Below are 17009 nucleotides of genomic sequence, written 5' to 3'. Positions count from 1 at the left end.
CGTGGGAGGCTTTGACACAGCATCCTGTGGGACCTGCTGACTTTAAGAACGCAGTGATTCCTTTCCCTTTCTCTCTTTCACCTGCTCGAATGCTGCCTGATGAATGGCTGACATTACCACGAGTGCTGAGGCCTGGGGACAGCAGAGATGAACAAAAGAAGGAAAGCAGTGCCTGACTGGGCCACCTTGTTGCTTCCACTGCTGGGTGAGGACTGTTTTCTGCAGTGCTTTCTCCACTCTATTTTAAAGTAGGAACTCGTGTGGTAGTGTGTTCAGTGCTCCTGGTGGAAGTGTTTTGTGACTAGTGTGCTAGGAAACCTTCTGCCACACTTCCACCATATCTATTTACATCCCTCAGTACCATGTAAGCCTACAGAAACGCTTTATTTCAGGATCATGTCCATCAGGATATTTGGTTAGACAAAGAGATGGGAACCCACAGTGTATGCAAGTGCTTGGAAGAAAGAGTCCAGTTCACATTGTCAGGTGAAAGATAATTCCATGCCTTGGGAGGCAGGGAATCTGTCAGCAGCATTTTTTCTAAGTGATGGCGAAGTGAATGAGGCTGAGGCAGAACATTCAGCTGAATGGTCATTGACTCAGATTGGCTGGGAAAATATTAAATCTGTAGAGGAGGATCTTTGTTCTCCTGCCCAATAGCAGATACCATGTTATAAAACATCCCTAGGTGTGGGCAAAGTGGAAGTCACAGAAAGAAACAGCACAACAGAAAGTCTTGGGACGTATCACTTCAATTCCATTTGGAACTTCTGCGTTGAAAATTAAACTAACATTAAAATGAACTTTAACATTACAATTTAAATAAGCTTTCTGGAAGATGAAAGAGAGTTAGCAGAAACAAACTTCCTGAAAATTAGACTATCTTCATATTGTCTGTGGTTGACGTTCTGCTGAGCTCACACGATGGCTGCTCATTTCACTAATGCTGTGTGTGCTGACGTGACGTAGTGGGTCAGATACCTGTAAAAGAAATGACATGTGGGTGTGATATCCTTGTGGATCCCTTTGCCAGTTTGATGTCCAACACGGTAGTCAGTGTGCAAAATTTGGCACTGCTTCCATGTTGATGTGCAAAGTACACGGAGGTGGGCTTGGGCAAGCAGAAATGTGCTCAGCTTACCTTCATTTTTATGCCTTTATTAACTCTCTGATCTATTATGTTAACGACTCGGGGCTTACACAGTTTTATTTATATATTTATTTCAAGAAGACATCTCAGTTCACCTTTAACCGGAATATGCCTGCATGATAAAATTCCTTTTGAACTCCATTGTGAATATGCAGCCTTCTTTTTTTTTTTTTTTTTTTTTTTTTTTTTTGTTCTTTCTTTAGAAAATTCCCAACGCGCTTTGGGCCAATCTGATCCGGGAACGTCTGTCAAACGTGGACTGCATCAAACAAGTAAGAATTGCTCCTCAGAGGACCAGTGGATAAGCACTTACACAACTCGTGCATAGTAGTTAGCATTCTGAGTCCTGAGCAGAGGAGGGAATGGGGGCAAATCTTTGGGGGCTCTGGAGCGGATTGCTTTCTTGAACATCAGCAGAGGGAGTTTGGAGCTTTATTAACAGGATAAAGGGGAGGATGAGAGTATGCATATGCTAATCTTTTAGCACTGAGATGATCAAAGGCTGAACAAGCGTAGCTTTGTTGATTGCCTGGGGCAACTGGCAGAGTTGAAGTGGACAAAACAGATAAACAGAAAATATATAAAAATCAATATGTTAAGGCTTTAGCTCTTATTGAGGAAAAGAGGAAAAAGAGTCTAATGCTATTCATTTCAATTTTCTTTCTTCCTTATTGCATCTTTTGTTTCTTCCCGTGTAAGTAAACACTGAATTTGCATATATTCTCCTCTAGGTAATAATTAATATGTTCACTGTTAATTACACAAACAGGCAACTGCATAGGTTTGGTTGTACCCACAGATGGGTGGCTTTCCTTCTCCCCTTTCCACTCCAGTATGCTCAATCTTAATGTAAGTAGAGACTATTAACTTAGAATCAAAAGAGACCTTAAGTAGATTAATATTGGTTGAAATTAATGTCTAGACTCAGCAAAAGCAAAACCTCCTTTATGTGCTTCCTTTAGAATCTCAGGTGTTGTTATGGTTTGTTGACTCCATAGTCAGGCCATTATAAAGGATTATTTGTAAGAGACAAATCTGTAAGGATAAAAACCTCTTTCTAAATGGTGCCAAAATAATAATGTGTATTATTTGATGTACTGTTGAGAGGAAAAAGCCCATTGTCCAAAGCAGGTGTTGCACTCATGAAAGACTGAGCAACATTTCCAGAAAACAGTACATGTGCTTAGAAGGGTTGCTCTGTCTCTTCAGCTGTTGGTCATAGGCCAGCTGGTACTTCTGACCTTGCAGCGATGTGGCAAGCTCACAGCTGTACTGAAATATGTTACTCCTTGACATCATTCTCTACCTTGTTGCTTCAATAAAGCAGGACCAGTAATTAATATTTCACTGAAGTGTGAAAATTGCTTCTTGAACTTGTCCCAGCATCAGGCCCAAAAGAAACCGAACGTGCTGAAACCTTATGTCCCATGTTTCTGGATCTATAAAATTAGCAAGAAAGAGAAGCAAAACTAGCAAGAACTCAGATCATTGTTTTCTGCCCCTGACTGAAAGTTTCTGCTTTACAGCTCAGGTGATGTAAATGATTGCCATAAAGGTCTTCTTGTGCTGCAATGCAAAGTCAGTTATTTCAGCCTAGGCCGCTGGTGGAGCTGTCTTTCAGTGGACCTGCCTTGTGTAAGCTAGATCAGATGGTCAATTACAGTCTATGAACTGTGGAAAGGATAACTTGATCAGGATGGTAATGAATAGCTGGAGATGTAATCTCTTAAATTGTTCTTTCCTGGCAGGTTTGCTAGGGGACATCTGTCTGTGTCATATATCTCTTGCAGAATATAGCTGTAGCAAAATTGGTGGCATGCTGCTCTCCTCCAGCAATGCCTAAGGACTAGCAGTAACTAAACTGTGACCTATCCTGTTAGATAATCCACTCTTATGTATGGGAATTGAATTTAAAATTCTGCCTGCTGGTGTTTAATGTCACTGAGAAAAGTCATTAAGCTGAAATAAAACTTGCCAGGTTTGGAAGAAGTCCTTCCTTTTACATCTGTAGAGAAAGCTGTGAAAGAGTAAAAATAAGTTAGGGTGGGTGATTTTTGAACATTTCATTGAATTTTTAGCATAATCCAGGTTTACCAAGAGACTTACTGTAACAAAAAGCTGGGGTGCATCGTTGGTTTGCATAAGTATTTACAGATGACAGCATGACAGTACTTCTCCTCCCCCATAGGAACACGTGCAATTGTTTTATGACTGGTAACGTATGAAGCAAAGACCTGGCTTGTCTCTAGGTTATAGTTTTCTACCAGGTACGGGTCCCACTGATGGTAATGGGGCTGAATCTCTGCAAATTTGGAGTGATAAGTTGAACCCTGCATTTTTAAATTACACCAATATTTGCTTCCATGGAGAATTATTTAGATACTGTCAGCTGCTCTAAGTGGCTCTTGTTTTAAGTACCAGGTCATGCAAAGTCTGAGTGAAGTGACAAGATGGTTCAGATGCCAGCAGTTGCACTGTGTCCTGCCCACGTTTTGTTCCTGCTGTTATCAGAGCAACATGGAACTGGCAGCACTGGATGTGTTACAGGAGCAACAAAAGCAAAAACCTTCATTTCTGAAGTTTCCCTGGCATTCTGAAAGAATGTAATTCTTATTATTAGCCTAAGTTAAGATTTCAGCTATTTTTAGGAAATAAACATAACTGGCTTCTCAAAGTAGAGATGGATATTAAAACCATTTTGTTTAACAGAGAGTAATCTATGATCACTGAAACTTCCTCACATTGTGCATGTCTCCTCCGTGGGAGAGGGGATCTAGAGATTTTAATTGCCACATTCCCCCTGTATGATTTTGTTCTTCGTTGAGCAGATTTATGCCATCTCTCTCAAAGCATGAGTCAGCTTTTTTTTTTTTTTTTACTGAAAATGTGAATAGATGAGGAGCTGGATGTTGGACACAGTACCACCAGCTGTTTGTTTTATTTCTCCTTGTGGTGTCATTGAGTTGGCATTAATTGCACAGCTTTCATCCCACTGACAGTAGGAATACAGGATTTTTTGTGCCATTGTTTTGACACTCACAGGTTTATAGATGTCACAAGCATTCTCTAAGGAGAACATTTTTATTGATCAACGGCTCTGCTGGAGACTGGTTGTGTGTTCTTCTAATACAAATGTCGTTAGGACTGCGAGGGATCAGATGGGTAGGTCTTCCAGCACACACAGAAAACTTATTGCAAGCATTATGTTAGAACCTGGGACTTGGGAAGTTGATAGGAAAACTTTTCATCTTTCAGGGTTAGTACATGTTGGTTATAGCACCTCTGGCTGTTGTGTAACTCCCAGTGCTGGGACTGAGGAGGGAAATCACAGAACTGAGGAAGGCTGGTGAGGAGATTGCTACATGATGAATTGGTGAGAGAGAGCTGAGCAGCCTTAATCCTGCCTTAAACCACTTGGAAACTAAGCTTAGGCTGGTGATGCACATGAATAGTGGCAGAATTACATCTGATTGGTATTAAACAATTCAGAAGGGTGGTGGCTACCATTGAAAGAGAAGGAAAAGAAAGCAATGGCTACTGGTTCTTCTGATCTTGCCATGACAGATAAAGATTATCATGCTGTCTCTGTGAAACTCCATACAAAGGTAGTGAGGGTCTGTTTTGTTTTCAAGAGCAATATGGCATTTTTATAGCTTCATAGTTAACTAAAGCTACAAAAATACTTTGCATGTGGGAATGAGGGGTTTTTTCCTAATGGAAAATTCGGTAAAGTTGGAGCTTCTTCCATCATCTGTACTCCTAATGCTGACAGGCTGCAGGAGCCGGGTTGGCAGTTTGGGATCCATCCTGGCAGAGCTATTACTGATATCATTTTGTTGTGTTATTTTCTGTCCCCTTTCTTCAGGTGGCAGAGAAAGATGGAGTACTTTTTCACAACCACTGAATGATGATGATGTGGAGAATCTGTTGCAATGATCTGTTTTCCTAAGGGCAAAGCTGGTCGTGCCCTTTGGTTGCCATGCTTGTGGTTAAGATTTCTTTCAGAGGTGCCATGTAATTCAGTGCTGCATCTGTGTGCTATTGCTGTTTTCATTATTCCAAGCCAGTCTCAGTTTTGTCTTTTCTAAAACATATTAAGACTTTGCTGGTCAAATAACAAGAGAGAATTGAATGTCTAGGTCATTATTATTGGGCTGGAAGGTGTGAAAGTCTGTAGGCTTGGTCTTATAGCTGAGAGCAGTGTGCCAGTGAAGGAATGAGATCTACATTTCAGAATGACCTTGAGGTTTTCCTTTTCTCCAGATGCCTTAAATCTGGAGAGGGAAGTGATGGCTTTGAGTGTACTTCCTTGTCACTGAATTTTGGTGTGGTGTGGGTCTCCCAGGAGACTTCACTTGGCATTAAGGCACCAGCAGAAATTTGTATTTATAGCAGTCTTCATGGGGGAAAGGATGGAGGTTTGCAGTCGGTGACCACAGAGTAAGGCACCGTGGAATTACTCGGTTTTAGCCTTTGTTCAACCCTTGATGTGATAAAGTGCAATCCGTGCTTGGATGTAAGGTTACTGCTATCAAGAACAAAAAATAGATGACTTCTTAAAGAAGCAAATTTACCATGTGAAGTTACTAATTACACTTTAATGATAGTCAGGAGGGCAAAAAAGACCAGTGTTTGCATAAAGCATGATAGGCATATTTTAAGTCAGGTCTTGCTCTGCTGTGTGTTGCTTCCTCTTGCTGGTTCCCAAGCCACACTCCTTTTTACTCTTTTTTTTTTTTATAATATTTTTTTTTTTATCTGTGACATCTGCTTGGAGCTTGTCCCTCCTGTGATACCATACTACTTGCAGCTGTTCAGACCTCCAGCTCTGAGCTGTGCACGGGGTGCCCTGAGCATACGGCCTTTTTGATGTGTGATAAAACAGAACCAAGCCACTGGGGGTATGGAGAGGGAATGCAGCAGAATATCAATAAACCTGTTCTGAACAAAGCTGCAGCTCTGTGGTGGAATAGACATTTCACTGAAGTGTCAAGTAGATGGATAATGTATTCTAATTAGGGACTGACTGGTACCCTGGAACTCAGAGACCTTTGGAAATAAGATCCAAAATGCTAACTATTTCTGTAGCGTGTGTTTATTTTGCATTTGTTTAAGCCTTGAAATGTATTTGTTGCAGGAAGCTATTTGTTGAACTACGTTTTACTGCACTGCAAAAACTTTCATTTATAAAATTCCTTATTGCCTTTTTGCTTTAAGGACCTTTGAAGTGAGTATAGAAGCATCTTGAAGCTTACACTGTTAAAGAATAGGCTTCTGTATTTACTGCCTGTTGCTCAGGATTTGATTTTGAGCAGTAAGCTGTAGTGACACCAGAAGCAATGGTTTTGTGGCATGCTGGATATTTTTGTATTTTTTTTTTTCCTTCTGTTTAGTTTCCAAAAGCACTGTGCTTGGAGTGAAGAAAATGAGCCAGATTTGTAGTCTGTGTAAATAGGCGTAGATTTATTGGCTTCCGACCTCTGATGCCATTTCTTCCAAGAAGAGGATCTGGGCCTATATATACTCCGTACAAACATAACGTACTCAGAAGTAGCACTGAAGTTCCTTGCATACTGCTAAAAATACTGTGCAGCCTTGCCTCCTGCAAGTCCCCAGGGATAAATTGATTTCTTAGCACCTGCATGACCTTAGGCAGCAGTTCATTCTAATTCGATAGAGCAAACACTGGGAGTGGCAAGAATGGCTCGCAGTTTCTTAAGGCTCTTATTTTCTACAGCTATCAGCAGGATGACATGTTCCTGAAACCAGGCTAATTAAAGAATTTGAAGTAGTCTACTCTATTTTCGTGTATAATTGGAATGTCCCAATTTCCTCTTACAGAAGTCATGGAGATATGCGAAAATACTTCTAAAAACCTTTGGACCCCATATTGGCAGAGCTTCAGATTTATGTGGGAGATGAGAATGATTGCTAGCTAATGCAATATTAAAGTGTCTTATTTCAGTACAAAGATGGTTTTCCCATTTACTGTAGTATCTCAGAGTTATCTGGGGCTATGGGATGTAGCGACGAGGACGCGTGGTTCAGGCACTGATAAAAATGAGAGAAAGTCCCGAAGATTCAGCCTTGAGTCTGGGAAGTGATTACTTCTCAAATACTGCATCACGCAGAAGCAGAGTGAGGCTGCTGCTCTTCTCTGCTATTTCGCAAATCCGTAAATGTTTTTTTAAAGATGCTCAATCCAACACTTAGCTGGCTATAACAAGGACTTAGGGGAGCAAAAGGCTCTTTTTTCTTTTTCCTTTCTTTTGCTCTGTTGCTTCATTAGCTTTGGGAACGCCGGTTCCATTACTGTGAGTTTCCCTGTATAATTTAAGAAAATAATGAAAGCGTGCATGTTTTCCTCAGTGTTCTTGGCATTAAATCTGTCTTTAGATTTGTTTAGCCTCTTTTTTTATCCACAGTGTGGGCTGGTATCCTTTTGAATATTTCAAAACTGTAGAAATTGTTTTGGGGTTGTTTTTATTCAAGAGAGAAGTTTCCTTTTATTTAAGACAAGCATGGGGAAAACAAAAAAAACAAAAAAAAAACATTTTTGCTGCAAGACAAAAGTGCCCATTGCACTGTGGTGGTGGTAATAGTGCATGCCACTTCACAAAAATACCAGTGCTCCATGTTTGCGTTCTTCTCTCATAGGCATCTGTAACAAATATTATGCTGTTGTGATAGAGAATGAGGCAATTTGTCTGCAAGTAGCACTGATATTTAGTGCTGTTTTTTGGGTTTTCTCTTCTAGTACCAATAACGCTTTCATGGTTTTGTTCAATAGGGCTGGATTTTGGAAGGCTTCCCTGAAAATCAGGAACAGGCACGGTTGCTGCAATCATCTGGCATCATTCCGAGGCACGTTGGTAAGCAGTGCGAGGTTTATGCGTGACTGCAGCCAGCAGGTGAAAGCCTTCAGTGTTTTTCCCCAAACATCCTCAATAAATTCAGTATCAAAATTGAAGACAAAAGAGTCACCAGACAGCCAAAGGATGTTTCTGTGTAGTTCACTTTCACTCAAAATCTTGAATTAACCTGGAAATCTTGAAACCCTGTCTTTCATACATGAACCCTTGTCTTCCTAAATGTTAGAGAGAGAAAATTCCTGCAAGTATCTCTGAGCAGCTGTATGTAGCTTTGCTTCAGTATAGGCATGGGTCTAAATTTTTTATTATTTCAATCTCTAGATCTCTAAATCAATCTCTAAATCTGTTTGGTGATTCTCAGACCAAAGCAATTTCCTCATCCCCTAAATACAAATTCATTCTTCTGCCGAATTAGAGAATACAAACTTAGCAAACTGCACTGCACCGAGTGAAAAAGAAGCATCGTGATTTTAAACTTGATCTTCACCAGTGAGGCTGAATTATAACTTGATTTGAGAGGAACGTTTCTTTACTGAAAAAGAGCTCACAAACACGACCTGTACAGCTGCCATTGCCATCTAGAACAGCCAGCTGTCCCAAAGTCATATATTAGAGAACCTACTTAGGATGTAAGAAATGATTGCAATTGCTTGGAATACAGTGTGCAGTGATAGATGTACTGCTTGCCAGTGCATACTGAACTTAACACAATGTTAGAGAACTCAGATTGTCACTTTGGATTTGATTTGGATGAGGTTTGACTGTTAATGAAGAATTTGGAATCACTGCAATAGAGTCAGGCAAAAATGTTTAATGTCTGGTACTTACATGTATTTTTAATATAGCTAATAACATTTGAAGTCAAGTTTTGCTCACAATTATATCTGTGCAACCACGACCTGAATGAGAATCTTAAAGCTCAGTCTGTCTAGTTAATCAAAAAGAAGATTGAGAGGAGATGAGATTTACAGTGTGCGAGTACCTTAATAGGGAGAAAAGTGTCTGAAAATGTTATTTGATACTGTGAAGAAACTCTTAAGAAGAAGTGGTTTGAAACTTGTAATCAAATGCACTGAAAACAGTAATTAAATTACAACATTTAACTGTGAGAATGATGAGCTGAAAGCAACCCGGGAAACTGACAGATTCTCCATCTTTTGATGCTTTCTAATTAAGCTTGAACACTTTTCTGGGAGGTTATCCAAAAATAAGTTTCACTGGTTTCACTACCAGAATAGCTGGGTGTAAAGTAATTGGTGGTGGTGCAGAAGAGAATCAGGATTGGGTGATCTGTGGGTGCTCGTCTGTCCCAAATTCTGGATATAATGTAAGTGAGGAAGAGCCTTGTTAATGGATGTGGTGGCTGGGATAGCCAGTGCTCTTAGGTTATTATTATTATGTATTTTCTCCTGCTATACTGTTTAGGAGATGGAGGAAAACTCTGATTAAAGTGAAGCTAATTATTTGCAGTAGAACATTGGGAAAGGACAGTGGGACAAGTGGAGACAAGTGCGTTTGAAGTGCATTTACCCGTCTTTAAAACTAGAATATAACTGACCAGCTGCAAGAAATAAAGCAAATAACTACACTTCTTTTCTTTCTTTTTCTTCCTACTGTTTTTTGGTGGGGGTCCAGTTGTGCTCTATGCTGCAGACACTATGCTGATTGAGAGGAACAGTGGGAAGAGGCTCGATCCCCTCACAGAAGGTGCAGTGTTTGTTTCTTCCTGTTCTTGATTAGAAACGAGGCTAGGATAAGGCTTCTAATGCATCCCTTTAAAAACGAGTAGAAATCTATAATTATAAATATAAAATTTATAGAGTTGGGAAAAAAAAAAAAGTGTTCACTTTATATTATTTTCTGTGCCAAAAAAATATGGGAAAATGTAAAGCTCACTATTGATTTTGTAAACAGCAGAGTATGCAGTATAGAATCATGAAGGTTAGGTCTGTCCATATGAATTTACGTCATGCATCTGTGCTGGATCCTGATTTTTTTCCTGAGCTTCAGGCATGCTTTGGTGTGTCTTCCATTGAATGACTGTCACATAGATTTAGTTCCACATCATCTCTCAAGTAGCTGTCAGTACAGGTAAGAAGTGTGTTGCACAGATTATTGCTTGTGCTACAATTTGAAGCTGAAACGTAGACCTTGATATTCTTCCTGAAACTGGAGCTGAACAGGATAGATGAAATCATCCTCTTAGCTCCTAATTACTCTCTAACTTCCAGAGGTGTACCATACAACCTTTGATTGGCCAAGTGATGTGCAGGTACAGCAACGTTTGGTGAAACCAGATCTGTCTGAGGAGGAGATGTCAAAGCAACTGCTGGAATACCATAGGAACTTCCCCGGGGTGTTCCAGATCTACCAAAAAATTCTGAGATCGATCAATGCAGACCAACCTTGTGTGGATGTCATATCACAAGGTAATTGTGCATCTGTATGGCAAATGGTAGTTGATAAACTATTCTCTGAAATGTAGCTTCTAATTGTTTTAGGATTAAAATTAGTCAACCATGGATGGCTCCCAGCTGAGTCGTGTTCTCTCTATTGCAGAGTTTGGGCTGTTCCTGATAATTATTTTCAGAGGACTGAGTAAATGCAGATAACCAGAAAGTCTTGTTTGCACCCTCCTATCAGGGAGCAGCTTGCTCAGCACAGCAATTGTCAGTTACTTCTTTGAGGGTCACTTAAAGGCTGCACTGTGGCTCAGCTGCTGCCCCCCCAAAGGGCCAGTCCCTTCCACAGGTCTGATAATAAGAAGTAGGAGTCGTTGAAAGCTGGTCACATTTCATGATTTAAAAGCTGCTTGTGCTTGTAGCTTTTCTCTTCAACAAGCCTTGTTTGCCTTCGCTTGACTGTAATGCAATCTGACTTCTAGTGCTGATACTTCAAGAAGAAAAGAGGGAAATTGCCAGAACAACCAACTGATAATGTTCTTTGCAGCTGCCAGTCTGTAGATGATCTGTTATATCTCAGTAATTTTGCATCTCATAAAGGTCTTTTTTTTTACTGACAAGTGCAGCACTTTTAAGATAAACAAGTAGGAAGTTTATATTCTGAATTTACGCATTAATTACCTCTAAATTACTTAATTAAATTTAAAAGTTCGTATCATAATTCATAAAGAATTCATGCCTTGAATTGTAAATAAAAATTTGAGTGCCTGAATATTAATTATTATTAATTAATAATGTAGTGAGATAAATTGAAAATTGGAATGAAAAAATCCTCTCTAGATCTTTTTTTCTGTAGTGCATCAAGCAGCCAGATTTTTTTTTTTTAAAGAATAATTAGATGTGGAGACTGTCTAGGGGATCATTACTCCTAATTAACTTGGTTATTTACTGCAAATTAAGCATCATTTGTAAGCAGGGTGCTTTGCCTGTAATGTTTGTGCTTTTCAATACACAGGGTTATGGAAAATGTTCAGAATAACTAGAGCACTCCTTGGTTAGCTGATCTTGGGCTCTGCAGCAAACAGACTTTGCTGCTGCCATTTTCCTGCTTGGTTTTGATTCTGTGGCGGCTCTTCTTAAAGTCTTTGTATTACTGCAGGCAGAGATTAAAAAATACAGAGATCTGAACAGCATTGGGATTTTAATGGATTGTTTCATACAATGATGAGGTCTTGCAGATTGCTGAGTTTTAATGGAATTACTGCTAGGATATGTGACATCACATCCAGTTGCATGTTGTAGTATCACAGTACAGCTTGTGGTGCTGGAAAAAGAGATGTGTGTGATCCTATGTGGTTGCAGTTTGAGGTAGTTTCTCAGTTCTCTAGATTCTCTAGAAATAGCAGAGTGGGAGCTTTCTCGAGCTGCTGCTTTATTAATTAGTCCATAATGATAGCTCCACATCTAGAGCAGGGTCCTTAGAAAAATTGTTAGTATGCAGCAGCATGTTAACAGTAGTAATTTAAACACTTATCCTGATGATGTTCTCCATCAATCCTTTTGTCTTATTTTAATACAGAACTATGATTCACACAAATCCTAATGGTTGCCCTAATAAGATTCTATTTTTCTGCAAGGACTCTTTAGTGCATAGACCTATTGATGCCTGGGCTGACACCTGACTTTAAATGCTGCAGGTGCAGAGTAAATTGAAGAAGTGCAGCTTTTAAACATGGGTAACAATGGCAGTCAAGATACAGTAGCATGAAGTTGAGCCTTTCTATGTGGATCTGTGATGCTGGAAAGCTCACGTAGCTTATACTGCAGCTTTAGCTGCTCTCTTTAGTGTTATTTTTGGCCAGAATAGGGGTGTGGAGAGTAAGGCTCCTCAGTTGTGTACAAATACAATCCTAATTTGTCCTCACTGTCAAGCCACCTTCTGCTATAGCATCTTGGTGTCTACCAGGTTCTATTCTGAGCTGTGGCAGAGTTCAGATCTCTTTAATGCAGCTACAATTATACTCCGTGCATCCTGTGGTCCATCCAAGCTCCTGTAGTCTGTACATTGATATGACTGTAATTTCTAATATGCAGTAGAAAATGTTGAAGAAGGAATACCATCCAACACACAGAGCTGAATCAGACAGAAGAGATCAAATAGCCTTTCCATGTTATGCAAGAATGATGGACAAAGAAAGAAAATTGTGCTCCATTATGTGTTGTCAATGCCATATTGTGACATAATACATTACAAGTCTGTGATAATGTAATTAGTGTGTTAATCACAAACGATGCTCTGTAAATGTCATATTAATTTAACATCCTGAGTTTTTACAGTTAAATATTTGTTCAGAAACTGCAGAAAGTATTAAATGTAATTATCTCCCTCTATAATTTGCATGGTAAAATTGTACCTATCAAGCAAAAAAAAAAAAAAAAGACTTCTGCTAAAAACAACATGGTGAAAGAGCAATTATTAATTGAATCTGCTCTTTAAAATGATTTGATGTCTGCTGATGAAAGGAGGTACAGGAGCCTAATGATGGTAAGATTTCTAAAGTGCTTCTCGGTGGAAGTTGCTGACACAAGAGTTTTATGAGTCTTGATTTGGGCTGCAATCTCTATATGTTTCTGGTTAAAATAAATGATGATGATGATTACAGCCTTCAAGAAAAAAAAAGAGAGAGTTAATGTTTATATTATAAGTTAAAAATCCTTAAGAAATAAGGTATAAACAACATTTCTTGCCTTTCTGTCCTCTTCTAGCTCTTACCTACGTCCAAACCCAGCCCCGATCAGCTGCCCCTTTTACTCCTCATATTCTCTTTTGTGGCCCCCCAGGCAGTGGGAAGAGCCTGCAGGCAGCACTAATAGCTCAGAAATACGACGTTGTCAACAGTAAGTTCTCAGTAAATATGCACTTTGCTCAATTCCTCCTTTCTGTCTTTTTGATCATTTATCTTCTGCTGTCTGTCTTTCTTACTCACACCTAGAATTTCTCTGCCCATTGCTATGGATGTCAAATTTTTGAGGGAACTGAAAAATATTTCAGTGTAGAAGTATATACCAACAGAACATACATTCTGTGACAAACCAGCTCTAATGTTTTTTTAGTCATCATTTTTTATATCCTTTACATCAGTGCTTTTTCACATGTTGGATTCTTGTAGTGCTGTGAATTCTTCAGTGGATCGGGGGATTGTGAGTGATAGCATTGTAGCTGCAGCTGTCTGACTAAATTTGGGGCACTTTTAAGATAGAATTTGCTCTGAAAATGTCCATTTTCTTTCTTTTCTGTCAGAAAATTCAGTGTGAGGCTTGGCTGGTTCCTGGTTAACATGCTGGTGTTAAAAAGTGCTACAGTACAGACACTCAGCTATGTGATGGGATCAATATAATGTGTGTCCACATTCTATAACATTTTCTAATGCTGGAGCAGCCATCAATTATTTTAAACAAATGTCTGATTTCTGTAAAATTTGCCAGCTGGCAATATCCTCTTGGTTAAGCAAAATGCTGATTTGTTTCACTAGTCTTCTTTCAGCGTATACCAAATAACAAAGAAACAAACCAAAATTAGGGAGGTAGTGGGGTTTTTTTGCAAGTTTTTTTTGCAAGTTTGGCACAGTGTTTTCATCTAGGTCAAAATTTGCATTTTTAAAAATAACTACTATGTAAAAGGGTTGCAGTTCTTTTTACTAAATACCATTGCCACTGCTTTACCCACCCATTAAATTTTATTGTGAGTACTCTTTAAACCAAATATTGTTAAGAATTGCCTATTTAAGACGAAGTCAGAAGACCATCATTTTTTCATCAAGTCAGTGGTGCTGCTGATGCTGGTGCCATTGATTTCAGGGCAGAACTGATTTACAGTTGTTGGTTGAAAGGTTGTGCAATAATGCATGCTGTTACCCAGTATTTACCAAAAATGAAGTGGAATAAGGACATGCTGTGATATCACTTCTCCATACCTTGATTCCCTCTCTGTAAAACAAGGTAACATGAGCTTATATGAGGCAGCCAGACACAATAGCTCAATAACTGGTCCAAAAGTGCTGTACAGTCCAAAGTAGCGACATTTCATGTACTGCTGTCCTGAATGGAACTTTAAATCTGTGTCTCCTGGCATTCTGTGTATTTGAAGTCAATGATAATATTGCATTAGCACAGTTTTTTAAGTATCATTCTTGCATGATCATTAAATGACCCAGGGTGTCACTTCCTGGAGCTGCGTATTATCCTGCATCCCCAGCAGTGCAGTTCAGATGCTGTTCAGCAGGTGAAACTTTTTTCACTAATTATAACTTTATAAGAAGTGAAAAACACTAGCAATCCCTTGAGTTACTATTTCAGTAACATATTTATTTGATTAGTATCTTTCTCTCTGTTTTTAATATGATCTTTGCCAAATGTATTCTTTTTTATTCGGTATTCTCCCCTGCTCAGTCTTTTTGCTTTTTCCTCTGCTTGACCAAAAAGAAAATAATCCTAACAACAAACCAGAAGAACCTACAACTTTTATTTTATTCAGTGACCTTATTCCAGTATGCAGCAGTGTTGTGCTTTTTTTTTTTTTTTTTCTTTGTTGCTTCCTTTTTAAAATTTAACCTTGTGTCTTTTTGTTCTTCCTTCCTCTTAGTTTGCTGTGGGCAACTGCTAAAGGAAGCTGTTGCAGACAAGACAAAACTTGGAGAACTCGTTAAGCCTTATATTGACAATGGATACCCAGGTAGGGCAACTTGTTGTCTCATTACACTGTAGTTACAAATTAATGGAAAAAGACAAGTGATGAGTGATTTTTTTTCTTGATTAGAGTATGCATTACATTAATCTGGAGGCTGCTTAATTCCATTCATTAGATGTGACTTACAGTACTTACTACACAGAAAAAAAACAGAAGTTAGATTTTTAAGCTCCTCAATATTTTCAAATAGTCCACTGTTCCAATGAAATTCAGTATTTTTTGTACACATTCCAGAATTTGAATTCCATATTTTTTATCTCTAAATCAAAATCAAAATTCTGATACAGATGTGCAATTTAACAATATTTAAAGTGACTTCTAAAGCATGGTATCATGTTTCGCTTTTATTTCAATTTCAAGTAGATGATAATAAGGACTGCCTGCTTTTATATAGGTAGGTATTGAATTATAAAATGCTACTGTAGGTTCATCTAGATTCACACAAGCATTTTTAACTCAAAAATAAAGTTTCCGTGTACTTCATTTCTTATTAGCCTCTATGGTGGTAGGAGGAGCATACCACAAAGAATATTTAAGTATATATTGCTTTTGGATGATGGTTCTGCAAGTGATTTCAGATAAATCATAAATACTGTAAGCTCCTTAGGGCAGCAGTTTAAACTTGCATGTTTGTTAGCTTCCTTGCACAAAGATAGTTCTCTGTGGTGGATATTAAAAATCAAAAAAAGATCTATAGTTCTAAAATATAAATTGCATTTCAGTACGGTTTGAGCATGTTTATTTTGCCAAATTACAGTAGCCTGAAAGAGGAATTTTTAGTTCTATTTCTAGCAACAGGCCACCTGGTTACCAATGAGACAAATGCAGTGGGAAGATGTTGGTGAAAATTGAGCAATCTCAGTTAAGTTTTAGTATTGACAGAACTTTGAACAAAAAAAGTCTTCGTCGTCTTTTTTTTTTTTCTTTTTGGCAAGCTAAGCCATTTGGTGAGATAGAAAGCTTAAAAGTCTGTCTCTTTTTTTTTTTTTTTTTGCACAATAGTTTAATTCTGTAACTGAATTACATAGATCTGAAACATGAGCCTATAAAATTAACTCATGTTCTCTCAGTACCATACGAAGAGATTCAGTACTTTCCTAAGCATTTCAAAAAGACCCTTGGCAGCTTGAGCTTTGGGTATTTTATCCCTCCATCAAACCACAAGGTAATATATTTTAACTCTAAACTTGCTTGTGGATTAATGGCTCGTGGCTGCCCTTTCTAATCTAGAGATCCAACTAACCAATGTTTAACCCACAAGCAAGAGTCCTTAGCCTTTATTATTTGCATTGTATCCAAGGTCTTAAAGTGTGGAAATTGCTTCTGCATGGGTGTAGTCCAATTGACTCTGGACCCGTGCCTGCTGAGTATCCTTTAGTTTCAGAATCCTACATAAATTCCATTGTTTCACTTTTTTCTCATCCCTCTAGGGGGATGAGAACTCTCTAGGATTGTTCAAGGCCAGGTAGGATGGGGCTCTGGGCAACCTGATTGAGTGGGTGGCAACCCTGCTTGTGGCACGGCGTTGGGTCTGGGTGGGCTGTAAGATTCCTTCCAACCCAAACCAATCTGTGATTTCTACGACGATTCTATGCGGGGGGAGGACTGCCACTGCAAACACCTTCCTCTCTAGATTTCAGTTATGTTTGAGACTGGAGTTTGGATGATCTGTCTATTCAAAGATAAGTCCTAGAAGGGCCTTTTTTACTGTGTGTATTTTATAAACTTCATCTAACCATTGAAAATCCTTAAAGGGGATATCAAAAGCATTCCCAGGAGAGTAGAATAATGATGTTGTAGTGTTTAGTCTTAAAAATACGCACATCCTTAGTCCAAAG

The 17009-nt window shown here is 38.8% G+C and overlaps 1 protein-coding gene across 7 annotated transcripts in view; it reads left to right on the top strand.

Moving 5' to 3' along the window:
• AK8 (adenylate kinase 8) overlaps nucleotides 1-17009 on the top strand; it is a 63234-nt gene that overhangs the window by 9593 nt on the left and 36632 nt on the right. For 6 of the 7 annotated variants that reach the window (XM_003211312.5, XM_085239524.1, XM_085239523.1 and 3 more), the window contains 6 exons: nucleotides 1354-1422; nucleotides 7941-8022; nucleotides 9658-9729; nucleotides 10254-10451; nucleotides 13191-13322; nucleotides 15067-15156. In XM_003211312.5, coding sequence (XP_003211360.1) covers nucleotides 1354-1422; nucleotides 7941-8022; nucleotides 9658-9729; nucleotides 10254-10451; nucleotides 13191-13322; nucleotides 15067-15156 — 643 coding nt within the window. The remainder of the gene's footprint in view (nucleotides 1-1353; nucleotides 1423-7940; nucleotides 8023-9657; nucleotides 9730-10253; nucleotides 10452-13190; nucleotides 13323-15066; nucleotides 15157-17009) is intronic. The other variant, XM_085239525.1, reaches the window with a different exon arrangement.

This window comes from Meleagris gallopavo, chromosome 19, assembly GCF_905368555.1.
Source record: "Meleagris gallopavo chromosome 19, MGAL_WU_HG_1.1, whole genome shotgun sequence".
Classification (NCBI taxonomy): Eukaryota; Metazoa; Chordata; class Aves; order Galliformes; family Phasianidae; genus Meleagris; species Meleagris gallopavo.
Note: the sequence above shows the minus strand (reverse complement) of the source record. Positions and strands in the feature narration are given on the sequence as shown.